This window comes from Calypte anna, chromosome W (assembly GCF_003957555.1).
Source record: "Calypte anna isolate BGI_N300 chromosome W, bCalAnn1_v1.p, whole genome shotgun sequence".
Classification (NCBI taxonomy): domain Eukaryota; kingdom Metazoa; phylum Chordata; class Aves; order Apodiformes; family Trochilidae; genus Calypte; species Calypte anna.
This window is the reverse complement of record NC_044276.1, coordinates 24,055,272-24,081,157: the sequence shown is the minus strand read 5'-3', so window position 1 is coordinate 24,081,157 and position 25,886 is coordinate 24,055,272. Positions and strand designations below refer to the sequence as shown.

The window sequence follows — 25,886 nt, the reverse complement described above, 5'->3', positions numbered from 1 at the left end:
AACATTGGCATCACCATTCTGGGGCCAGAAGTGAGCTGGGCAGCAGTTTATCTAAACACTTCTGCCATCCAAACCTTGTGTATAATGCCTTGAAAAGTGTCCTGAAATTAATCTAAACAGCCCCAAACTTCAGAGCCAGGGATACAAGTGAGTTTTTGAAGTCTTCAATCCACTGAATTTTTTTTTCCTGATGTTTTAGGCTCTCTCTCAGGTGTTTATCACTAAGGTGATTTAATCCCCATCCCCCAAGCGCTGGGATTTCCATCCTTATCCACATATGGAATAATATTTGTGTGTTTTAACAGCAGGACAGAGCTGAATTCCCCTAAATTCCATCTTGGCTTGCCCTGACCAAGAGGCTGAAGCCCTCTTGGTGAGGAGTTCTTTGTGTCCCTGTCTCTTATCAGAAGTTGGGATTCTGGGGTTACTCTCAGTCAAGATTCTGCTCCGTTGGGATGGTTTACAAAGCTTTAGTGTAGTAGGAACAGTTTTAGGCCAAGAACCCCCAAGGATTGGATTCTGTACCCCAAACCCTGCTTGGAGCCATCCCAAAACATTGGCATCACCATTCTTGGGCCAGAAGTGAGCTGGGCAGCAGTTTATCTAAACACTTCTGCCATCCAAACCTTGTGTATAATGCCTTGAAAAGTGTCCTGAAATTAATCTAAAAAGCCCCAAACTTCAGAGCCAGGGATACAAGTGAGTTTGTGAAGTCTTCAATCCACTGATTTTTTTTTTTTTTCCTGATGTTTTAGGCTCTCTCTCAGGTGTTTATCACTAAGGTGATTTAATCCCCATCCCCCAAGCGCTGGGATTTCCATCCTATCCAAATATAGAATAATATTTGTGTGTTTTAACAGCAGGACAGAGCTGAATTCCCCTAAATTCCATCTTGGCTTGCCCTGACCAAGAGGCTGAAGCCCTCTTGGTGAGGAGTTCTTTGTGTCCCTGTCTCTTATCAGAAGTTGGGATTTTGGGGTTACTCTCAGTCAAAATTCTGCTGCCTTGGGATGGTTTACAAAGCTTTGGTGTAGTAGAAACAGTTTTAGGCCAAGAACCCCCAAGGATTGGATTCTGTACCCCAAACCCTGCTTGGAGCCATCCCAAAAAATTGGCATCACCATATTGGGGCCAGAAGTGAGCTGGGCAGCAGTTTATCTAAACACTTCTGCCATCCAAACCTTGTGTATAATGCCTTGAAAAGTGTCCTGAAATTAATCTAAAAAGCCCCAAACTTCAGAGCCAGGGATACAAGTGAGTTTTTGAAGTCTTCAATCCACTGAATTTTTTTTTCCTGATGTTTTAGGCTCTCACTCAGGTGTTTATCACTAAGGTGATTTAATCCCCATCCCCCAAGTGCTGGGATTTCCATCCTATCCAAATATAGAATAATATTTGTGTGTTTTAACAGCAGGACAGAGCTGAATTCCCAGAAATTCCATCTTGGCTTGCCCTGACCAAGAGGTTGAAGCCCTCTTGGTGAGGAGTTCTTTGTGTTCCTGTCTCTTAACAGAAGTTGGGATCTTTGGGTAACTCTCAGTGAGTAAAACTGGAAAATTCTGCTGCCTTGGGATGGTTTACAAAACTTTAGTGTAGTAGGAACAGTTTTAGGCCAAGAACCCCCAAGGATTGGATGCTGCAGCCCAAACCCTGCTTGGAGCCATCCCAAAAAATTGGCTTCACCATTCTGGGGCCAGAAGTGAGCTGGGCAGCAGTTTATCTAAACACTTCTGCCATCCAAACCTTGTGTATAATGCCTTGAAAAGTGTCCTGAAATTAATCTAAACAGCCCCAAACTTCAGAGCCAGGGATACAAGTGAGTTTTTGAAGTCTTCAATCCACTGAATTTTTTTTTCCTGATGTTTTAGGCTCTCTCTCAGGTGTTTATCACTAAGGTGATTTAATCCCCATCCCCCAAGTGCTTGGATTTCCATCCTTATCCACATATGGAATAATATTTGTGTGTTTTAACAGCAGGACAGAGCTGAATTCCCCTAAATTCCATCTTGGCTTGCCCTGACCAAGAGGCTGAAGCCCTCTTGGTGAGGAGTTCTTTGTGTCCCTGTCTCTTATCAGAAGTTGGGATTCTGGGGTTACTCTCAGTCAAAATTCTGCTGCCTTGGGATGGTTTACAAAGCTTTAGTGCAGTAGAAACAGTTTTAGGCCAAGAAACCCCAAGGATTGGATTCTGTACCCCAAACCCTGCTTGGAGCCATCCCAAAACATTGGCTTCACCATATTGGGGCCAGAAGTGAGCTGGGCAGCAGTTTATCTAAACACTTCTGCCATCCAAACCTTGTGTATAATGCCTTGAAAAGTGTCCTGAAATTCATCTTAAAAGCCCCAAACTTCAGAGCCAGGGATACAAGTGAGTTTGTGAAGTCTTCAATCCACTGTATTTTTTTTTCCTGATGTTTTAGGCTCTCACTAAGGTGTTTATCACTAAGGTGATTTAATCCCCATCCCCCAAGTGCTGGGATTTCCATCCTTATCCACATATGGAATAATGTTTGTGTGTTTTAACAGCAGGACAGAGCTGAATTCCCCTAAACTCCATCTTGGCTTGCCCTGACCAAGAGGCTGAAGCCCTCTTGGTGAGGAGTTATTTGTCTCCCTGTCTCTTATCAGAAGTTGGGATTCTGGGGTTACTCTCAGTCAAAATTCTGCTGCCTTGGGATGGTTTACAAAGCTTTAGTGTAGTAGAAACAGTTTTAGGCCAAGAAACCCCAAGGATTGGATTCTGTACCCCAAAACCTGCTTGGAGCCATCCCAAAACATTGGCATCACCATTCTTGGGCCAGAAGTGAGCTGGGCAGCAGTTTATCTAAACACTTCTGCCATCCAAACCTTGTGTATAATGCCTTGAAAAGTGTCCTGAAATTAATCTAAAAAGCCCCAAACTTCAGAGCCAGGGATACAAGTGAGTTTGTGAAGTCTTCAATCCACTGATTTTTTTTTTTTTTCCTGATGTTTTAGGCTCTCACTCAGGTGTTTATCACTAAGGTGATTTAATCCCCATTCCCCAAGTGCTGGGATTTCCATCCTTATCCACATATGGAATAATATTTGTGTGTTTTAACAGCAGGACAGAGCTGAATTCCCAGAAATTCCATCTTAGCTTGCCCTGACCAAGAGGCTGAAGCCCTCTTGGTGAGGAGTTCTTTGTGTCCCTGTCTCTCATCAGAAGTTGGGATCTTTGGGTAACTCTCAGTGAGTAAAACTGGAAAATTCTGCTGCCTTGGGATGGTTTACAAAACTTTAGTGTAGTAGAAACAGTTTTAGGCCAAGAAACCCCAAGGATTGGATGCTGCAGCCCAAACCCTGCTTGGAGCCATCCCAAAACATTGGCATCACCATTCTGGGGCCAGAAGTGAGCTGGGCAGCAGTTTATCTAAACACTTCTGCCATCCAAACCTTGTGTATAATGCCTTGAAAAGTGTCCTGAAATTAATCTTAAATTAATCTAAACAGCCCCAAACTTCAGAGCCAGGGATACAAGTGAGTTTTTGAAGTCTTCAATACACTGAATTTTTTTTTCCTGATGTTTTAGGCTCTCTCTCAGGTGTTTATCACTAAGGTGATTTAATCCCCATTCCCCAAGTGCTGGGATTTCCATCCTTATCCACATATGGAATAATATTTGTGTGTTTTAACAGCAGGACAGAGCTGAATTCCCCTAAATTCCATCTTGGCTTGCCCTGACCAAGAGGCTGAAGCCCTCTTGGTGAGGAGTTCTTTGTGTCCCTGTCTCTTATCAGAAGTTGGGATTTTGGGGTTACTCTCAGTCAAAATTCTGCTGCCTTGGGATGGTTTACAAAACTTTAGTGCAGTAGAAACAGTTTTAGGCCAAGAAACCCCAAGGATTGGATTCTGTACCCCAAACCCTGCTTGGAGCCATCCCAAAACATTGGCATCACCATTCTTGGGCCAGAAGTGAGCTGGGCAGCAGTTTATCTAAACACTTCTGCCATCCAAACCTTGTGTATAATGCCTTGAAAAGTGTCCTGAAATTAATCTTAAATTAATCTAAACAGCCCCAAACTTCAGATCCAGGGATACAAGTGAGTTTTTGAAGTCTTCAATACACTGAATTTTTTTTTCCTGATGTTTTAGGCTCTCACTGAGGTGTTAAAGAAGAATTAACCCTGCCCATTCTCCCCCTAGTCCCTCCATTTTCCTGAGCATTATGGAACTCTGGGCTCACACCCTATTTGCAGGCTGAGGTGCAGCCTTTAGGGTGTCAGAATTACAAGAATCCTTCTAATTTCTCTCTCTTTTCAGCTGCTTTGCCAGCCAAACCTTGCATCCTCAGGATCAAATTGTTGGAGCTGTGCAATTAGGCTGATTGAGAAGATGATTACCTTGAAGGCTGAGCTGATGAGAATCAGCATCCAGTTATTTAGGGCCATTCAGCACTAAATATTCTTTTTTTTTTTTTTCCAAGTTATGCACAAGAAAATTTTGGGCAAGCTCCAGAAATAGGAGATGGAGGACACAGCAGCAACAACTGGAGGGAAAGGAAAAAAATGTGGTTTTAATTGCCCAATGTTGCCTCAACATGTTGGGACTAATAATAATATCCCTTCTTTTTTTCCCTTTATTTATTTTTTTTATATATATTTGAGTTAGAAGCAACCTTTAATAAGGAAAATAAATTAAATAAAGCTTTAATAGCAGTGAGAAGTCATTAAGCAGCTGCCTGGTCCCTTCCCATCACCAGGAGAGGGGGCACAGCTTGGTGCTGCCAGCACCCCTCTGCTCCTCACATCTGGAGGAGGGAAATATTACAGAGAACAATTACTATTTTATTTCCACCTGTTTTAATTTGGAATTAAATTTATTTAATTTCCAAATGGGAAATTTATTTCAAATTTTAATTTTAAAGATTTTAATTGCCCAATGTTGCCTCAACATGTTGGGACTAACTATAGACCGGTCAGCCTCACCTCCATCCCTGGAAAGGTGATGGAACAACTTGTTCTTCTCACTATCTCCAGGCATATCAAGGACACGGGGGTCATCAAGAGCAGTCAGCATGGTTTTATCAAGGGTAAATCATCTTTGACTAACCTCATAGCCTTCTATGAGGAAATTACTAGGTGGATAGATGATGGAAGAGCAGTAGATGTGGTTTATCTTGATTTCAGTAAAGCATTTGACACCGTCTCTCACAGCATCCTTGTAGATAAGTTGATCAAATATGGGTTTGGTGATCAGGTAGTGAGGTGGATCAGGAACTGGTTGAAAGGAAGGAGTCAGAGAGTTGTAGTCAATGGGGCAGAATCTGGTTGGAGGTGTGTGACTAGTGGAGTCCCTCAGGGGTCGGTACTGGGACCGGTGTTGTTCAATATCTTCATCAACGACTTGGATGAGGGTATAGAATGTACCCTCAGCAAGTTTGCTGATGACACTAAGCTGGGAGGAGTGGCTGACACACCAGAAGGCTGTGCTGCCATTCAGAGAGACTTAGACAGGCTGGAGAGTTGGGCAGGGAGAAACATGATGAAATTCAACAAGGGGAAGTGTAGAGTTTTGCATTTGGGGAAGAACAACACGATGGCCCAGTATAGGTTGGGGGCTGACCTGCTGGAGAGCAGTGGAGGTGAAAGAGACCTGGGGGTCCTGGTTGACAAGAAGATGACCATGAGCCAGCAATGTGCCCTTGTGGCCAAGAAGGCCAATGGCATCCTGGGGTGCATTAGAAAGGGGGTGGTTAGTAGGTCAAGAGAGGTTCTCCTCCCCCTCTATTCTGCATTGGTGAGGCCGCACCTGGAGTATTGTGTCCAGTTCTGGGCCCCTCAGTTCAAGAAGGACAGGGAAGTGCTTGAAAGAGTCCAGCGCAGAGCTACTAAGATGATGAAGGGAGTGGAACATCTCCCTTATGAGGAAAGGCTGAGGGAGCTGGGTCTCTTTAGTTTGGAGAAAAGGAGACTGAGGGGTGACCTCATCAATGTTTTCAAACATGTAAGGGGTGAGTGTCAGGGAGATGGAGTTAGGCTCTTCTCAGTGGTGACCAGTGATAGGACAAGGGGTAATGGGTGTAAATTGGAGCATAGGAGGTTCAAGTTGAATATCCAGAAACATTTTTTCCTGTAAGGGTGACAGAGCCCTGGAACAGGCTGCCCAGGGGGGTCGTGGAGTCTCCTTCACTGGAGACATTCAAAACCCGCCTGGACACGTTCCTGTGCGAGGTACTCTAGGTGGCCCTGCTCTGGCAGGGGGGGTTGGACTAGATGATCTTTCGAGGTCCCTTCCAACCCCAAGGATTCTGTGTGATTCTGTGTGATTCTGTGTGTAAATAAAGCTTTTTTAATAGCAGTGAGAAGTCATTTAGCAGCTGCCTGGTCCCTTCCCATCACCAGGTGAGGGGCAGCTGGATGCTGCCAGCACCCCCCTGCTCCTCACATCTGGAAGAGGGAAATATTACAGAGACAAAGGCAAGGAGTTGAAATTCAGCCCCCTGGGATCAATCTCCTCACCCTGCTGGATGGTTTAAAGGTTGAGTTTAGAGGTTTGAGGTGTCAGAGCCTTTTCTGATGGATTTCTCTGCCCCACAGGTCGCCACGGGGATGGTTCCTTTTGGCCAGTGGACACCAACCTGATTGACAGGAGCAGTCTGAATGGTAACTACAGGCTCCAGACAACCCTCTTTCATCATTCTCTGCACTTTGGGTGATATTCCCCTACTTTCCTTCTCTTTATTGATGATTATATTCTCTTTATTCTTCTCTTTATCCTCTCTCTCATGGCTTGGAGGCCACCCCTTGCCCACAGGTCTCCTCCTTGCTCTGTTTTTAGGGTGAAAGTTTTCTCAGCTGTTGAAAATCCCATTAATTGTGCAAAATAAATATTAAAAATTATTTATTTCCCACAAGAGTTGCCCCTGGAGGGCTTTCCAAGCCCTGGAGATGTGGTGCTGAGGGCCATGGGGCAGTGGTGGCCTTGGCAGTGCTAGGTTCAGGGTTGGACTGGGTGATCTTCAAGGTCTTTTCCAACCAAAATAAATCTTAAAAAACATGAAAAAATGGGTTTTACATTGCTGCATTTCAATTGAAGCTTCCTGCAGAAAGAGTTTTATTCTTATTAATTATTCCTGTCCTAAAATAGAAAGAAATGAGAGAGAAAAGCCTGTGGATTAACCAGAATTAGCTGAACTTAATTATTGCCAGCTGGAGGGGTGTGAGAAGAACTCCTTCTTCCTGCCCCTAGCTCTGGTACCTAACAAAGCATCCTTAGCTCATGTTCTTGGATAAAAGAACAGACAAAGTTCCCTCCAATGAGGTATTGAGGGAGCTTTGCAAGTACAAAATAATTACAAGGCCCAGAGCTGATTAACTCACACTGATTATTTCCCTCAGGCAAGACAAGGAGGGAATGCTGTAGCAGGAGGAGCCTTTCTTGCTCCTGAGGCTCGACGAGCTGCTGGTCTCTCCATTGCCTTGCACAAGAGTGAGCTTCCTCCTTGTGGGTGTGTGTCCCACATTTATTGGCCCCCTGGTAATAGAATCATAGAATCACAGAATTAGCCGGGTTGGAAGGGACCTCAGAGATCATCTAGTCCAACCCTTGACCCACCGGAGCAGTTGCTAGACCATGGCACTGAGTGCCACATCCAGTCTTTTTTTAAATGTCTCCAGGGACGGAGAATCTACCACCTCACCGGGCAGTCCATTCCATAGCCTGATCACCCTCTCCGTGAAGAAATTCTTTCTAATATCTAACCTAAATTTCCCCTGGCACAACTTAAGACCCTTTGTGCCCTCTTGTCTTGTTGAAAGTCGTCTGGCAAAAGAGACCAACGTCCACCCAGTTACAACCTCCTTTCAGGTAGTTGTAGACAGCAATGAGGTCTCCCCTGAGCCTCCTCTTCTTCAGGCTGAACACCCCCAGCTCCCTCAGCCTCTCCTCATAGGGCCTGTGCTCGAGTCCCTTCACCAGCCTGGTTGCCCTCCTTTGGACCTGTTCCAGGACCTCTACATCCTTCTTAAACTGAGGGGCCCAGAACTGGACACAGGACTCGAGGTGTGGCCTAACCAGCGCTGAGCACAGGGGCAGAATCACCTCCCTGGACCTGCTGGTGACGCTGTTTCTGATACAGGCCAGGATGCCATTGGCCCTCTTGGCCACCTGGGCACACTGCTGGCTCATGTTCAGTTTCTTGTCAATGCAGACTCCCAGCTCCCTTTCTGCCTGGCTGCTCTCCAGCCACTCTGTCCCCAGCCTGTAGCGCTGCATGGGGTTGTTGTGGCCAAAGTGCAGGACCCGGCACTTGGCCTTGTTGAAGCTCATCCCCTTGGGATCAGCCCAACTCTCCAGTCTCTCCAGGTCCCTCTGCAGAGCCCTCCTGCCTTCCAGCTGATCCACACTTCCCCCCAGCTTAGTGTCAGCTGGGAATTTGCTGAGGATGGACTCAATGCCCTCCTCTAAATCCTCCCTCAAGATATTAAACAGCACTGGGCCCAACACTGATCCCTGGGGGACACCACTAGTGACCGGCCGCCATTTTGATGCAGCCCCGTTCAGCACCACTCTCTGGGCCCGGCCCTCCAGCCAGTTCCTAACCCAGCACAGAGTGCTCCTGGCTGAGCCATGGCCTGACAGCTTTTCCAGGAGAATCCTAGGGGAGACGGTGTCAAAGGCCTGCCCTAACCAGGCACAGGTGGACTCACACCCACTCTTTGGCAACTCGATGGTTTATCTTGTTTCTCTACAGAATGCAGAATATCTGGGACTTTTTTTTTTTTTCCTCTTCTACTTCCCTGCAGCCAGCACAACCCTGTTTTCTCCTCTTCTTGGTACTATTTCATCCTAAATATTTAAAAAGGGACTTTGGGGAAGTTAAAAGAGTCTCTGGTAGAAAGAATAGGGAGAGAAAAATAACCTCTCTTGCTTGATAGTCACTCTGGTTGATGTGGGATATTTCTTCAATGCCTTTTACTCAGCCTGGAGAGGAAACCCCAGAATCTTTGGGATTTTTGAACCAGGCTGCTGTAAGGTTGAAATATGACCCTTGTGGTTGCTGATCTTACTCAGTTGCCTGAAAAAGCTGTGAGAAAAAGGGGAAGTTATTGAAATGGAGTGGTTAGTTAAGTGAAGAAAGAATATTATCAGGTCAGATAAATCAAGGCAGGATTATTACCATTAAATTCCATTTATTCTTCCCTAAAACTCTTGTTTGGCATCATTTCTCCTTTTTCCTTTCATGTTCAGGCAAAATGAGAGCCCAGACAAATATTCTTTCATTTCTACAGCTGAGGATGCTGCCAGATGAGTTATTTTCCTGGTGATATCTTGGGCATGCTCAAGTCCACCTTTTCCTTTTCCATCCCACTGCATCCACTATTTAGGGTTTTTTTCCAAGCTTCAGAGCAAAGATATTCAGGGTTTTGTGAGGGTGAAAGCTTCCAGGGTGCCTACAAGCAGAAAGAGCAGCAGGATTGCTGCATCCACATTATGTGACCCATCCCCTCCTTGTCTTTCCTTTTTCCAGAGCCTCCCATCGGGCAGATGCACCCTCCCCATGGCAGTGTCACCCCCCAGAAGAACAGCAACCTCCTGGTCATCCTGGTGGGCACAGTTGGGGTGATCACAGTGGTGGTGGTGGTGGTGGTGGCCGTGGTCTGCACCCGGCGTTCCTCGGAGCAGCAGAGGAAGTAAGTCCTGGATTCAGGGAAAAGGGGGAGAAGGTAGGGATCTGCTCAGCTTCCAGCTGGATAAAAGGGAAGTGGAAGGGTTTAAGAGCCTGAACCAACTCCTGCATTTAGGGAATTGGAGGACTTGGGGTATTTCTGCTGGAGTCTCTGTTGTTGTCATTGCTTCCTGAGGATGAGACAGATGCTTTTATGTAGTAAAAATACCACTTGAATGTGTATTTAAAGAATTTAATGTATATTTAGAGGAATGCAGCCCGTGCTGGCTGCAGTTATGGGATGTGTAAGGTGTGTGTAAGTGGCTCAGCAGTTTTCTGGTGCTGTTTTCAGGTGCTGATCCTGCCCTGGCAGGGGGGTTTGGACTCAATGATCTTTCAAGGTGGTTTCCAACCCCTAATATTCTGTCACTCTGTTTTTTCCCCCAATTTCTCCATCAACTGGTGCCCAAAATGACCCCAATCCCTCCTTGCTGCATCCCAAACTCCAAGAAGAACATCAGGATAACTACTGCCTTTTGAGGGACACAACCAAAGGGATTCCTTAGAAAAATACCAAGGAGGAGACATCACTTTTATGGTTTTATAGAAGAAAAAAACCTTTTTACATGATTTTTCTTCCTCTTTGCTTCAGGAAACGTGCAACCCACAGTGCTGGGAAAAGGAAGGGTAGCCAGAAGGACCTGAGACCCCCAGATTTATGGATCCACCATGAGGAGATGGAAATGAAGAACATTGAGAAACCCACAAACTTGGACCCTGCAGGAAGGGAATCACCAATGCAGAGCTGCCAGGACATCACCCCTGGAAGCCACAGCCAATCAGAAACACAACTGGGCACCAAAAGTGCCCCCCAAACTGGTGAGACCCCCTAAGGAGAGATGGGAATTGGTTGGGATACCCTTGGAGGGGGAAATTCAAATCCTAAAATCCTAAAACTTGGGGTTTGGGTTGGTTTGGGAGGGATATTTGGAGGTCCAACCTCACTCTGGGGTCTCCCAAGTTTTTTTTTCTCTATCATCAGCATCCAAATGGTCCAGGAGGAGACTGGGAAAGTGAGAGCTCTGCTCCTGGTGTTGGGAGAGGTGTTTCTGGGTGGTTTCAGACTAGGGGAAACATTATATGTTCAGAAAATCAACTGGAAGTCCAAGGTTTTTAAGGTTTTTAAACCCAGAGAGGAAGAAGAGGCATAGAAAAGGTAAAAATAAAAATAAATGAGAAAGGGAGCAGAGGGAAAACATGGTCAGGAAGAAGGGCAGCAGGAGGAGACTGAGAACACTTAGAGATACAAGGAAAGAAATTCTGTAAGAAAAAGGAGCTTTCAGTGAACTTTTCTCCACCTTTTTCTGACCCCAGCACTAGGTGACTATTTCAGGTCCCTTTTATCCCTTATCCATAGCTCCTCTTCTTGCAAGAGAATAAAAGTTTCAAGGGAAAAGCTTTCATCTTTCTAAGCAGAGCTAATTTTCTGTCCCTGCCATGGGGTTTGGGCTCTTTGATGAAGATAATTGTGACAATTCTTTTTACTACAAAGGTCCCTGGTGTATTAGAGGTTGGGGAAAATAGAGCCAGAAGCTTCTCCTTGCCTAAGCAGGGCCCAAGGAGATGGATTTGAGAGCTCCATTGATTGCAGGGGATGGGAGGGAAGCATCCCAGGAGATGAGCAAGTTAATGACAAGGGCTGAGCTGAGGATTTGATGTGGAAATGCCTCCTAAAGAAATGCCTTCATGTTTCTCAGGCTCTAAAAGTCAGCTCAGGAAAGCTGGCCTTGGCTTTTTCACCCACAATTAGCTCTCTGAGTGGCTGTCAAGGGAGGACTTGGCATTTCAGGGGAGAGTGATTTGGAAAAAAAAGAAAAAAAAAATAGTCTTTCCATGCAAATCTTTCTTTTTTGTTTATTTTTCAAGACTCTGGGGTTGCTTGGGTACATCAGAGATGAAGAGTGGGTTTTAAGCTTACCTGGATGCCAGCATTAAACTGATTTCTTCCAGGGTTTATTAGAATAGCAAATTAAGGAAATATAAAATTCCCAAGGGCTGAAGCTAGAAAGAAGGGGAAAAAAGCTTTTTTTGCTTCATTGCCATTCACCCAGCATCCAGTTCCAAGCACATTTTCTTTCTGAGAAGCCTATTCTCTAGAATCTTCCAGATATCCTGGCCTAATGTCATGAAATCCAAGCATCTGGATTTCAAAATTAAACAAAATCTCTCATTTCTGCAGCTGCTGAGATGGTTTTGGATTAATTTGGACATGAAGCAGCATCATTCACCTCTGAGATCTTGATGTGCTGGGTGTCACCCAGCAGCAAATAAGGGCAAAATCCAGACATGGCTTGTAATAAAAAATAAAAAATAAAAATAAAAAGAAGATGCAGAGGCTGGAAGAGGAACTGTGAGTCACCAGGTCTGTAGGCAGCACCATCTGGACTTGGGACTTGGTGACATCTCCCAAGGAAGGGGATCATTCCAAGCCCTGCCAGGTTTTGTAGGCACCTGGATTTCTTCTGCCTTTTTCTGGGCTGGAGACTTGAGGTTGAAATAAATTCCTGAGAGGAAAGTTACCAGAAAAATGCAATATTTTTACAAAGGGTTTTTAAGATCATTTCAGGACAACTTAAAAAAAAAAAAAAAAGGGGCCATAATCTCCTTGATTTGTTTGCCTGGACTTCAGCAAGGCCTTTGACACCGTCTCCCCTAGGATTCTCCTGGAAAAGCTGTCAGGCCATGGCTCAGCCAGGAGCACTCTGTGCTGGGTTAGGAACTGGCTGGAGGGCCGGGCCCAGAGAGTGGTGCTGAACGGGGCTGCATCAAAATGGCGGCCGGTCACTAGTGGTGTCCCCCAGGGATCAGTGTTGGGCCCAGTGCTGTTTAATATCTTGAGGGAGGATTTAGAGGAGGGCATTGAGTCCATCCTCAGGAAATTCCCAGCTGACACTAAGCTGGGGGGAAGTGTGGATCAGCTGGAAGGCAGGAGGGCTCTGCAGAGGGACCTGGAGAGACTGGAGAGTTGGGCTGATGCCAAGGGGATGAGGTTGAAGATTCCAAGGGCCGGGTCCTGCACTTTGGCCACAAGAAGCCCCTGGGGAGCTCCAGGCTGGGCAGGGAGTGGTTGCAGCAAGGGAGCTGGGAGTCTGGCTTGCCAGGAAGCTGAAGAGGAGGCAGCAGTGTGCCCAGGTGGGCAAGAAGGCCAATGGCATCCTGGGCTGGCTGAGGAAGAGCGTGGCCAGCAGGTCCAGGGAAGGGATTCTGCCCCTGTGCTCAGCCCTGGGGAGGCCACAGCTTGAGTCCTGTGTCCAGTTCTGGGCCCCTCAGCTCAGGAAGTCCCTCAGGAAGGAGCTTGAGGTGCTGGAGCAGGTGCAGAGAAGAGCAAGGAGGCTGGGAAGGGATCCAGCAGAATTGCTGGGAGGAAGGAAGGGCTGAGGGAGCTGGGGGTGTTGAGGCTGGAGAAGAGGAGGCTCAGGGGAGACCTCATCACTCTCTGCAAGTCCCTGAAAGGAGGTTGGAGCCAGGGGGGGGTTGGGCTCTTTTCCCAGGCAACTCTCAGCAAGACAAGAGGGCACAAAGGGTCTCAAGTTGTGCCAGGGGAGGTTTAGGTTGGAGCTGAGAAAGAATTTCTTTCTGGAGAGGGTGATCAGACATTGCAGTTTTAGTTGGCCAAGGCAGGCAGGGTTGCCCGTGCTGCTCTTTCCAGGTGCTGCGAGTTAATGAATGATTAAAAAAAAAACAAAAAAACCTCCCCAAGCCCTCTTGATCTGTCTGCTAGCTCCCAGGTGAAGCAAATCATTAATTTCCAGTGCTTTCAGCTGAGTTATTTTGCTGTTTTTCTCCAGGTCCTGAGACAGAAGAGGTTGGGAGCAGCATGTCCACCCTGGAGCGCTCTCTGGCTGCCCGCAGAGCCACCCGGGCCAAGCTGATGATCCCCATGGATTCACAACCCAGCAACCCTCGTGAGTAGCAGGATTTTGGATCCCCAAACCCCCCTTTAGGTGCTCATCCATGTGAATATCCCTTGGGAGTTTCCTGTTTTACTCCAGGAGTTCCACCTCATGGAGTTTAATAGCGTTTGCCACTTAATTTCTCCATCTGGAATCAAGGAGAGGGCTTGGAGTTTGCTAGGCAGAAAAACTGGGAAAAAAGGGTGGATTTTGAGGGTTTTCTGGTTATTTTCAGTTTGTTTGTTTGTTTGTTTTTAAAAATCATACTGCTTCTAGACTCAGCCCAGGCTAAGCCTGAAGAGTCAGCAGTTCTGTTTGGCTGGGTAGGGATGGATCAACCCCTCTTTTCCTCTGTGTCTCTCTTCCCCTCCCTTTGGAAAGTTTAAATCTCAGCATAACAAGGGGAAAAGTTGGACCAGATGATCCTTGAGGCCCCTTCCAACCTGACTTTCTAGGATTCCATGGTTACTAATCTGGAAAAACAGGGATAGGAGTTCAAGCTGGCAGAGTTTGGGGTCTCCAAGCAGCCTTGGGATCAGTCTCTTGAGAGCTTTCAAGTTCTACCTCTGAGCAGACAAAATAAATCCCATCAAAAATTTATAGGAATTGGGAAATCTTTGTACACAGTTAAATCAATGAACCTGTACTGACAGAAATCCATTTCACATCACCAATGATATATTAAAAAAAAATAATAATTAAATGGAAGTGAATGGAGGAGAGGAGGGGGAGGAACCTACCATAGATTTATTCAGTCAGTTACTGGGGTTCCCTTAATTTGTGGGGTTTTTTGGGTGTAATTCAGGTCGTGCCACTCAACTTCAAACCAGAGGTGCCCAAAGAAAGCCTGAATTCCAGTTTTTCCCAGCTTGTTTCCCAATCTCTTTATGGTCTGGAAAGACCATGGTAGATCATGGGTAACAGGAGAGGTGCCTGAGGACTGGAGAATAGCAAATGTCACTCCAGTCTACAAGAAGGGCAAGAAGGAGGACCCGGGTAACTATAGACCGGTCAGCCTCACCTCCATCCCTGGAAAGGTGATGGAACAGCTTGTTCTTGTCACTATCTCCAGGCATATCAAGGACATGGGGGTCATCAAGAGCAGTCAGCATGGTTTTATCAAGGGTAAATCATCTTTGACTAACCTCATAGCCTTCTATGAGGAAATTACTAGGTGGAGAGATGATGGAAGAGCGGTAGATGTGGTTTATCTTGATTTCAGTAAAGCATTTGACACCGTCTCTCACAGCATCCTTGTAGATAAGTTGATCAAGTATGGGTTTGGTGATCAGGTAGTGAGGTGGATCAGGAACTGGTTGAAAGGAAGGAGTCAGAGAGTTGTAGTCAATGGGGCAGAATCTGGTTGGAGGTGTGTGACTAGTGGAGTCCCTCAGGGGTCGGTACTGGGACCGGTGTTGTTCAATATCTTCATCAACGACTTGGATGAGGGTATAGAATGTACCCTCAGCAAGTTTGCTGATGACACTAAGCTGGGAGGAGTGGCTGACACACCAGAAGGCTGTGCTGCCATTCAGAGAGACTTAGACAGGCTGGAGAGTTGGGCAGGGAGAAACATGATGAAATTCAACAAGGGGAAGTGTAGAGTTTTGCATTTGGGGAAGAACAACACGATGGCCCAGTATAGGTTGGGGGCTGACCTGCTGGAGAGCAGTGGAGGTGAAAGAGACCTGGGGGTCCTGGTAGACAAGAGGATGACCATGAGCCAGCAATGTGCCCTTGTGGCCAAGAAGGCCAATGGCATCCTGAGGTGCATTAGAAAGGGGGTGGTTAATAGGTCAAGAGCGGTTCTCCTCCCCCTCTATTCTGCATTGGTGAGGCCGCACCTGGAGTATTGTGTCCAGTTCTGGGCCCCTCAGTTCAAGAAGGACAGGGAAGTGCTTGAAAGAGTCCAGCGCAGAGCTACTAAGATGATGAAGGGAGTGGAACATCTCCCTTCTGAGGAAAGGCTGAGGGAGCTGGGTCTCTTTAGTTTGGAGAAAAGGAGACTGAGGGGTGACCTCATCAATGTTTTCAAACATGTAAGGGGTGAGTGTCAGGGAGATGGAGTTAGGCTCTTCTCAGTGGTGACCAGTGATAGGACAAGGGGTAATGGGTGTAAATTGGAGCACAGGAGGTTCAAGTTGAATATCTGGAAACACTTTTTTCCTGTAAGGGTGACAGAGCCCTGGAACAGGCTGCCCAGGGGGGTCGTGGAGTCTCCTTCACTGGAGACATTCAAAACCCGCCTGGACACGTTCCTATGCGAGGTGCTCTAGGTGGCCCTGCTCTGGCAGGGGGGGTTGGACTAGATGAGCTTTCGAGGTCCCTTCTAACCCCTAGGATTCTATGATTGTATGATTCTATGAAAGAAGACTTCTGCCCCCCTGAGCTGTGCCATGGGGAATGTTCTTATCCTGGGACCACCCTGATCCCACAATTAGGCAGTTTCCCCTTTTTTTTTTATTTTTTTCAGTGGGATTTCTCCTGGCTTGAAGGAAAGAGCAGTCCAAGGAACTGGGGAGAGGTGCAGTGGTGTAAATAAAATCAAAACCTAAATCAATTGGAGTTCTGATGGCTCAGGAGCACTGTTAGTAAAAACCACCTGGTTTCTAGAGGAAAGTGCTTCTAAAATATTCCCTTTTTCCAGTCAAGTGATTCATTTGGAGGAATTAAGGCCTCATTTCTCTTTATTTATATTTTCAGCAGGCTCCAGCTAATCAGCACTGACAGCTTATTATGATTATGTGCAAATATTGAACCTCAGATGTCTAAAAGTCTCATTTGTGCTGGCTGAGTTCTGCTGAGGATGTGGTGGTGTTTGTTTTGGGTTTTTTTTTTCCCCCAGAAAATAAACTTGCAGCTCTGTCAGATGAGATGCTTTAATTAATTTTCCTGAAAGCAATTGTCAGCAGCCAGTGATTCAAGAGATGGAGGCAGCACCACCCTAATTGGGAAATTAATAATCCCCACGTCCTATTAATTGGTAAATCACCCCTCCAGGGCACACCCACTATCTAAATAGGACTCCAAAATTCCAGATAAAAAGGGTTTAAATAAAAAACATAGTGTGACAACTGGAAACTTGTGCTGGCCCTAATCCTCGTGTGGAACGCTACCCACAGGGCAAGGAATAATCTGGCTACAAATAGTGCAGGAAAGTGTGGGAAAAAGTGCTGGGAAGTGCAGAAAGTGCAGAAAAGTACAGGGAAGGATAGTGCAGGATAGTGCAGGGAAGGGTAGTGCAGGGAAGGGTAGTGCAGGGAAGGATCGTGCAGGGAAGGATGATAGTGCAGGGAAGGATAGTGCAGGAAAGTGCAAGGAAGTGCAGGAAAGTGCAGGGAAGGGTAGTGCAGGGAAGGATGATAGTGCAGGGAAGGGTAGTGCAGGGAAGGATCATGCAAAGAATGATGATAGTGAAGGGAAGCGTAGTGCAGGGAAGGATGATAGTGCAGGGAAGGGTAGGTCAGGGAAGGGTAGTGAAGGGAAGGATCGTGCAGGGAAGTGCAGGAAAGTGCAGGGAAGGATAGTGCAAAGAAGGATGATAGTGCAGGAAAGGGTAGTGCAGGGAAGGGTAGTGCAGGGAAGGACGATAGTGCAGGGAAGGAAAGTGCAAGGAAGTGCAGGGAAGGGTAGTGCAGGGAAGGGTAGTGCAGGGAAGGATCATGCAAAGAATGATGATAGTGAAGGGAAGTGTAGTGCAGGGAAGGATCGTGCAGGGAAGGATGATAGTGCAGGGAAGGATAGTGCAGGAAAGTGCAAGGAAGTGCAGGGAAGGATGATAGTGCAGGGAAGGATGATAGTGCAGGGAAGGATGATAGTGCAGGAAAGGGTAGTGCAGGGAAGGAAAGTGCAAGGAAGTGCAGGGAAGGGTAGTGCAGGGAAGGGTAGTGCAGGGAAGGGTAGTGCAAAGAATGATGATAGTGAAGGGAAGTGTAGTGCAGGGAAGGATCGTGCAGGGAAGGATGATAGTGCAGGGAAGGGTAGGTCAGGGAAGGGTAGTGAAGGGAAGGATCGTGCAGGGAAGTGCAGGAAAGTGCAGGGAAGGATAGTGCAAAGAAGGATGATAGTGCAGGGAAGGATAGTGCAGGGAAGGACGATAGTGCAGGGAAGGATAGTGCAGGAAAGTGCAAGGAAGTGCAGGAAAGTGCAGGGAAGGATAGTGCAGGGAAGGATGATAGTGCAGGGAAGGGTAGTGCAGGGAAGGATCATGCAAAGAATGATGATAGTGAAGGGAAGTGTAGTGCAGGGAAGGATCGTGCAGGGAAGGATGATAGTGCAGGGAAGGGTAGTGCAGGGAAGGATCATGCAAAGAATGATGATAGTGAAGGGAAGTGTAGTGCAGGGAAGGATCGTGCAGGGAAGGATGATAGTGCAGGGAAGGATGATAGTGCAGGGAAGGGTAGTGCAGGGAAGGGTAGTGCAGGGAAGGACGATAGTGCAGGGAAGGACGATAGTGCAGGGAAGGACGATAGTGCAGGAAAGTGCAAGGAAGTGCAGGGAAGGGTAGTGCAGGGAAGGGTAGTGCAGGGAAGGACAATAGTGCAGGGAAGGGCAGTGCAGGGAAGGGTAGTGCAGGGAAGGACGATAGTGCAGGGAAGGGTAGTGCAGGGAAGTGCAAGGAAGTGCAGGAAAGTGCAGGGAAGGATGATAGTGCAGGGAAGTGTAGTGCAGGGAAGGATCGTGCAGGGAAGGATGATAGTGCAGGGAAGGGTAGGTCAGGGAAGGGTAGTGAAGGGAAGGATCGTGCAGGGAAGTGCAGGAAAGTGCAGGGAAGGATAGTGCAAAGAAGGATGATAGTGAAGGGAAGGGAAGGGCAGTGCAGGGAAGGATTGTGCAAAGAAAGATGATAGTGCAGGGAAGGATGATAGTGCAGGGAAGGGTAGTGCAGGGAAGGGTAGTGCAGGAAAGGACGATAGTGCAGGAAAGGACGATAGTGCAGGGAAGGGTAGTGCAGGGAAGGATAGTGCAGGGAAGTGCAGAAAAGTGCAGGAAAGATCAGGACAGTGCAGGAAACGATAGTGCATGGAAGGATAGTGTAGGGAAGGATAGTCCAGGGAAGGATAGTTCAGGGAAGGATAGTTCAGGGAAGGATGATAGTGAAGGGAAGGATGATAGTGCAGGGAAGGGTAGTGCAGGGAAGGACAATAGTGCAGGGAAGGATAGTGCAGGAAAGTGCAAGGAAGTACAGGAAAGTGCAGGGAAGGGTAGTGCAGGGAAGGATGATAGTGCAGGGAAGGATAGTGCAGGAAAGGGTAGTGCAGGAAAGGGTAGTGCAGGGAAGGATCATGCAAAGACTGATGATAGTGAAGGGAAGTGTAGTGCAGGGAAGGATCGTGCAGGGAAGGATGATAGTGCAGGGAAGGATAGTGCAGGAAAGTGCAAGGAAGTGCAGGAAAGTGCAGGGAAGGATGATAGTGCAGGGAAGGGTAGTGCAGGGAAGGATCATGCAAAGAATGATGATAGTGAAGGGAAGTGTAGTGCAGGGAAGGATCGTGCAGGGAAGGATGATAGTGCAGGGAAGGGTAGGTCAGGGAAGGGTAGTGAAGGGAAGGATCGTGCAGGGAAGGATAGTGCAGGGAAGGATGATAGTGCAGGGAGGGATGATAGTGCAGGGAAGGATCGTGCAGGGAAGGATCGTGCAGGGAAGGATAGTGCAGGGAAGGATAGTGCAGGGAAGTGCAGGAAAGATCAGGACAGTGCAGGAAACGATAGTGCATGGAAGGATAGTGTAGGGAAGGATAGTCCAGGGAAGGACCGTGCAAAGAGGATGATAGTGAAGGGAAGGATGATAGTGCAGGGAAGGATGATAGTGCAGGGAAGTGATCCTGAAGCTGGAAGCACCACCCTCAGCTCAAGAATCAGGCTTTGAGGAAAAAAACTCCAGCCTATAATGTGCTTTTGCTTCCTGAAGTGGAAGGAGCATTAAAAAAGGTTAATTTGATGAGGTTTTAGTCTGAATAACTGAAAGTCTTTGCAGAGTTTAACATTTCACTCTTGTAATTCCCCCAGTTTCTGGTTGGAATCTGTACTTATGGAGCAGGAACAAGTTAATTTGCAGAAAGATTGCTGCTACCCTTTGTGGGGTTTTTTTTTTCCAGTTTATTCTCCTCCCTACAATGCCAGCAAATCAGAAAAAAAGCCATTTTTTTCTCAGGACAATATGACTGCATTGCCTCAGTTGCTTTGGCAGCCTCTGGGGTGCTTGGATATAATTCAAAGCCTCCTACTTTGTCATTTTTCTGAGCTGCTCTTAGGTGCTGCTTGGGGTTTTTTATTTATTTTCTTTTCTTTTCCACCTGATACTCAGCCCATTTGAAACACAGAGCAGTGTTTAGGGAGCTCTGTTGATTTGATCAGGGAATTTCTGGTTTCAGTGGGTCAGTCATTTGCTGTTAAGTGCAAATTCAATTGCTGACAGGCAGTGACAACACAGATTTGTTGTCATATCTGCTTGAAATGGATTGAAAATGTTGGATGGGACCTTTTTTTTTTTCCCTTGGCTGGACAAAAGAGAGTTGCAATGAACAGCAATCCTTGGAAAAATGACAGTGCTCTGGAGCTAGCTCCTAAAATATGAAGGGATGGACTGGGATAAAGAAGTTGTTCTTTAATAGGATTCAACATCCTTGTAGATAAGTTGATCAAGTATGGGTTTGGTGATCAGGTAGTGAGGTGGATCAGGAACTGGTTGAAAGGAAGGAGTCAGAGAGTTGTAGTCAATGGGGCAGAATCTGGTTGGAGGTGTGTGACTAGTGGAGTCCCTCAGGGGTCGGTACTGGGACCGGTGTTGTTCAATATCTTCATCAACGACTTGGATGAGGGTATAGAATGTACCCTCAGCAAGTTTGCTGATGACACTAAGCTGGGAGGAGTGGCTGACACACCAGAAGGCTGTGCTGCCATTCAGAGAGACTTAGACAGGCTGGAGAGTTGGGCAGGGAGAAACATGATGAAATTCAACAAGGGGAAGTGTAGAGTTTTGCATTTGGGGAAGAACAACACGATGGCCCAGTATAGGTTGGGGGCTGACCTGCTGGAGAGCAGTGGAGGTGAAAGAGACCTGGGGGTCCTGGTTGACAAGAAGATGACCATGAGCCAGCAATGTGCCCTTGTGGCCAAGAAGGCCAATGGCATCCTGTAGTGAGACAGGACCAGGTGCCCTGAGTTATTGATGAGTGGGTGTGGGTTCACCTGTGTCTGGCCTCCCTCCTGAGCATGTGCAGGAGCAGAGGGCCAATAAGAGAGCAGCTGACACCCATGGAGAGAGCTCTCACTCTTCAGTGAGGATGGAGAAGTCCACAGCTCGAGGAGCTCCAGGAGCAGGCAAGAAGGGGTAGGTCCCGAGGCCTCAGGAACAGCCCTAGGACATCGTCCAGGAATGGGCTAAACCCCGAGGCCTCAGGATCAGCCCTAGGAGCAAGAATGGCTCCTCCTGCTACAGCATCCTGGGGTACATTAGAAAGGGGGTGGTTAGTAGGTCAAGAGAGGTTCTCCTCCCCCTCTATTCTGCATTGGTGAGGCCGCACCTGGAGTATTGTGTCCAGTTCTGGGCCCCTCAGTTCAAGAAGGACAGGGAAGTGCTTGAAAGAGTCCAGCACAGAGCTACTAAGATGATGAAGGGAGTGGAACATCTCCCTTATGAGGAAAGGCTGAGGGAGCTGGGTCTCTTTAGTTTGGAGAAAAGGAGACTGAGGGGTGACCTCATCAATGTTTTCAAACATGTAAGGGCTGAGTGTCAAGGAGATGGAGTTAGGCTCTTCTCAGTAGTGACCAGTGATAGGACAAGGGGTAATGGGTGTAAATTGGAGCACAGGAGGTTCAAGTTGAATATCCGGAAACATTTTTTTCCTGTAAGGGTGACAGAGCCCTGGAACAGGCTGCCCAGGGGGGTCGTGGAGTCTCCTTCACTGGAGACATTCAAAACCCGCCTGGACACGTTCCTATGCGAGGTACTCTAGGTGGCCCTGCTCTGGCAGGGGGGGTTGGACTAGATGATCTTTCGAGGTCCCTTCCAACCCCTCGGATTCTGTGATTCTGTAGCAGCAATATTATAAATATTGGCAATCAAAATGCCTTCCAGAGACCAAATGAACTGCCTGAGGTGGAGAAATTCTCCTCTCAGAAGGGGGTGAATTGAAGCCAGACAACTCTGAAGCTGAAATCACCCAGCTGAGCATTTCTTCATCAGTATTTCATCTCTTTTCTCTTATTTCTAGAAGTGCAGGGCTGACAAAGCTGCACAATAAAGATTCCCTCTGAGCTTTTTGGGTCACCTTGGGCAGGTGTCACCACCCTGTGGCAGAGCTAGAATTGTGAAGAGCATCTTCAAGTTTACAATACTCTTTAAAATTCCTGTCTGAAAGGTTCTTGATAAGCCAAACCTTATCATCAGAGAGCCAAGAAAGGGCTGCTCATTGTTTCCCTGAGCTAAATTTCCAAGCTGATTCCTAAGAGGCACTGAGGGAGTTCTGATTTGTGGGGTGGTGTTGTTATCACCCATTCTTCAAGCCTTGGCTTTTGGAAATAAAGGAGAGAACTCACAGAGAACTCTACATTTAGCACAAAGTTATCCCAGCATCCAAATCCAAGCTTTTCACATCATTCCAGCTCAGGAATTCCAGATTTTTAGCTGCTCCCCTGGTCCTCCAGGTTTGGGCATCCCTGATGATGAGTTGAGGGGTGACTTGGATGTGGTTTCAAGCCTTGGCTTTTGGAAATAAAGGAGAGAACTCAGAGGCAAGTCTAAATTTAGCACAGAATTATCCCAGCATTCAAATCCAAGCTTTTCACATCAATTCAGCTCAAAACCTTCAGATTTTTAGCTGCTCCCCTGATCCTCAGAGGTTTGGGCATCCCTGATGATGGGTTGAGGGGTGACTTGGCTTTTGCCAAAGCTGCACAATAAAGGTTCCCTCTGAGCTTTTTGGGTCACCTTGGGCAGGTGTCACCACCCTGTGGCAGAGCTAGAATTGTGAAGAGCTTCTTCAAGTTTACAATACTCTTTAAAATTCCTGTCTGAAAGGTTCTTGATAAGCCAAACCTTATCATCAGAGAGCCAAAAAAGGGCTGCTCATTGTTTCCCTGAGCTAAATTTCCAAGTTGATTCCTAAGAGGCCCTGAGGAAGTTCTGATTTGGGGGGTGGTGTTGTTATCACCCATTCTTCAAGCCTTGGCTTTTGGAAATAAAGGAGAGAACTCACAGAGAACTCTAAATTTAGCACAGGATTATCCCAGCATTCAAATCCAAGCTTTTCACATCATTCCAGCTCAAGAACTCCAGGTTTTTAGCTGCTCCCCTGATCCTCAGAGGTTTGGGCATCCCTGATGATGGGTTGAGGGGTGACTTGGATTTGGTTTCAAGTCTTGGCTTTTGGAAATAAAGGAGAGAACTCACAGGGAACTCTAAATTTAGCACAAAGTTATCCCAGCATTCAAATCCAAGCTTTTCACATCATTCCAGCTCAAAACCTTCAGATTTTTAGCTGCTCCCCTGATCCTTCAGGTTTGGACATCCCTGATGATGATGGGTTGAGAGGTGACTTGGCTTTTGCCAAAGCTGCACAATAAAGGTTCCCTCTGAGCTGTTTGGGTCACCTTGGGCAGGTGTCACCACCCTGTGGCAGAGCTAGAATTGTGAAGAGCTTCTTCAAGTTTACAATACTGATTAAAAATCCTGTCTGAAAGGTTCTTGATAAGCCAAACCTTATCATCAGAGAGCCAAGAAAGGGCTGCTCATTGTTTCCCTGAGCTAAATTTCCAAGTTGACTCCTAAGAGGCCCTGAGGAAGTTCTGATTTTTGGGGTGGTGTTGTTATCACCCATTCTTCAAGCCCTGGCTTTTGGAAATAAAGGAGAGAACTCACAGAGAACTCTAAATTTAGCACAGAATTATCCCAGCATTCAAATCCAAGCTTTTCACATCAATTCAGCTTGAGAACTTCAGATTTGTAGCTGCTCCCCTGGTCCTCCAGGTTTGGGCATCCCTGATGATGAGTTGAGGGGTGACTTGGATGTGGTTTCAAGCCTTGGCTTTTGGAAATAAAGGAGAGAACTCACAGAGAACTCTAAATTTAGCACAAAGTTATCTCAGCATCCAAATCCAAGCTTTTCACATCATTCCAGCTCAGGAACTTCAGATTTTTAGCTGCTCCCCTGATCCTCAGAGGTTTGGGCATCCCTGATGATGGGTTGAGAGGTGACTTGGCTTTGGTTTCAAGCCTTGGCTTTTGAAAATAAAGGAGAGAACTCAGAGGCAAGTCTAAATTTAGCACAGGATTATCCCAGCATTCAAATCCAAGCTTTTCACATCATTTTAGCTCAAGAATTCCAGATTTTTAGCTGCTCCCCTGATCCTCCAGGTTTGGGCATCCCTGATGATGGGTTCAGGGGTGGCTTGGCTTTGACTTCAAGCCTTGGCTCTTGGAAATAAAGGAGAGAACTCACAGAGAACTCTAAATTTAGCACAAAGTCATCCCAGGATTCAAATCCAAGCTTTTCACATCATTTCAGCTCAAAACCTTCAGATTTTTAGCTGCTCCCCTGGTCCTCCAGGTTTGGGCATCCCTGATGATGGGTTGAGGGGTGACTTGGCTTTGGTTTCAAGCCTTGGCTTTTGAAAATAAAGGAGAGAACTCACAAGGAACTCTAAATTTAGCACAGGATTATCCCAGCATTCAAATCCAAGCTTTTCACATCATTCCAGCTCAAGAATTGCAGATTTTTAGCTGCTCCCCTGATCCTCAGATGTTTGGGCATCCCTGATGATGCGTTGAGGGGTGACTTGGCTTTTGCCAAAGCTGCACAATAAAGGCTCCCTCTGAGCTTTTTGGGTCACCTTGGGCAGGTGTCACCACCCTGTGGCAGAGCTAGAATTGTGAAGAGCATCTTCAGGGTCACAACATTGATTAAAATTCCTGTCTGAAAGGTTCTTGTTAAGCCAAACCTTATCATCAGAGAGCCAAGAAAGGGCTGCTCATTGTTTCCCTGAGCTAAATTTCCAAGTTGACTCCTAAGAGGCCCCGAGGAAGTTCTGATTTGGGGGGTGGTGTTGTTATCACCCATTCTTCAAGCCTTGGCTTTTGGAAATAAAGGAGAGAACTCACAGGGAACTCTAAATTTAGCACAGGATTATCCCAGCATCCAAATCCAAGCTTTTCACATCATTCCAGCTCAAGAACTTCAGAGTTTTAGCTGCTCCCCTGGTCCTCCAGGTTTGGGCATCCCTGATGATGGGTTGAGGGGTGACTTGGCTTTGGTTTCAAGCCTTGGCTTTTGGAAATAAAGGAGAGAACTCACAGGGAACTCTAAATTTAGCACAGGATTATCCCAGCATTCAAATCCAAGCTTTTCACATCAATTCAGCTCAAGAATTCCAGATTTTTAGCTGCTCCCCTGGTCCTACAGGTTTGGGCATCCCTGATGATGGGTTGAGGGGTGACTTGGATTAGGTTTTAAGCCTTGGCTTTTGGAAATAAAGGGGAGAACTCAGAGGCAAGTCTAAATTTAGCACAGGATTATCCCAGCATTCAAATCCAAGCTTTTCACATCAATTCAGCTCAGGAACTTCAGATTTTAGCTGCTCCCCTGTCCTCCAGGTCCCTGATGATGGGTTGAGGGGTGACTTGGATTTGGTTTCAAGTCTTGGCTTTTGAAAATATAGGAGAGAACTCACAGGGAACTCTAAATTTAGCACAGGATTATCCCAGCATTCAAATCCAAGCTTTTCAGACCATTCCAGCTCAGGAACTTCAGATTTTTAGCTGCTCCTCTGTCCTCCAGGTTTGGGCATCCCTGATGATGGGTTGAGGGGTGACTTGGCTTTGTTTTCAAGCCCTGGCTTTTGGAAATAAAGGAGAGAACTCACAGGGAACTCTAAATTTAGCACAAAGTTATCCCAGGATTCAAATCCAAGCTTTTCACATCATTCCAGCTCAAGAATTCCAGATTTTTGCTGCTCCCCTGGTCCTCCAGGTTTGGGTCCCTGATGATGTTTTAGGGGTGACCACTGGGGACCTCTGAGGGTGTGGGAGACATTGGTGTGAAGCTGGCAGAGGTGCTGGAAGAGTTGGAGGAGCCTCAAGAGGGCAGCAGGATCTCCTTCTCAGTTTCTTCTCAAGGGATAGAAAGCAACCCCCAGAAATGAAGCTGAGGAACAGACAAGAATGTTACAGAGGTCTCATCACAGCTCACTTGGAGTTCTCTGGGTACCCAAGAGGGGCAGTTCTGGAGGCAGAGGTGGTGTCTGTGAGCATTTGGGTGCTCCTGTAAACCCTGGGTTGGGTTGGAAGGGACCTTAAAAATCATCTG

At 46.8% G+C, this 25,886-nt stretch overlaps 1 protein-coding gene across 1 annotated transcript in view; it reads left to right on the top strand.

Moving 5' to 3' along the window:
* DCC (DCC netrin 1 receptor) overlaps positions 1–25,886 on the top strand; it is a 459,073-nt gene that overhangs the window by 416,071 nt on the left and 17,116 nt on the right. Inside the window, exons 22-25 of the mRNA XM_030468363.1 lie at positions 6,558–6,623; positions 9,491–9,653; positions 10,281–10,507; positions 13,477–13,593. Of these exons, the coding sequence (XP_030324223.1) occupies positions 6,558–6,623; positions 9,491–9,653; positions 10,281–10,507; positions 13,477–13,593 (573 nt within the window). The remainder of the gene's footprint in view (positions 1–6,557; positions 6,624–9,490; positions 9,654–10,280; positions 10,508–13,476; positions 13,594–25,886) is intronic.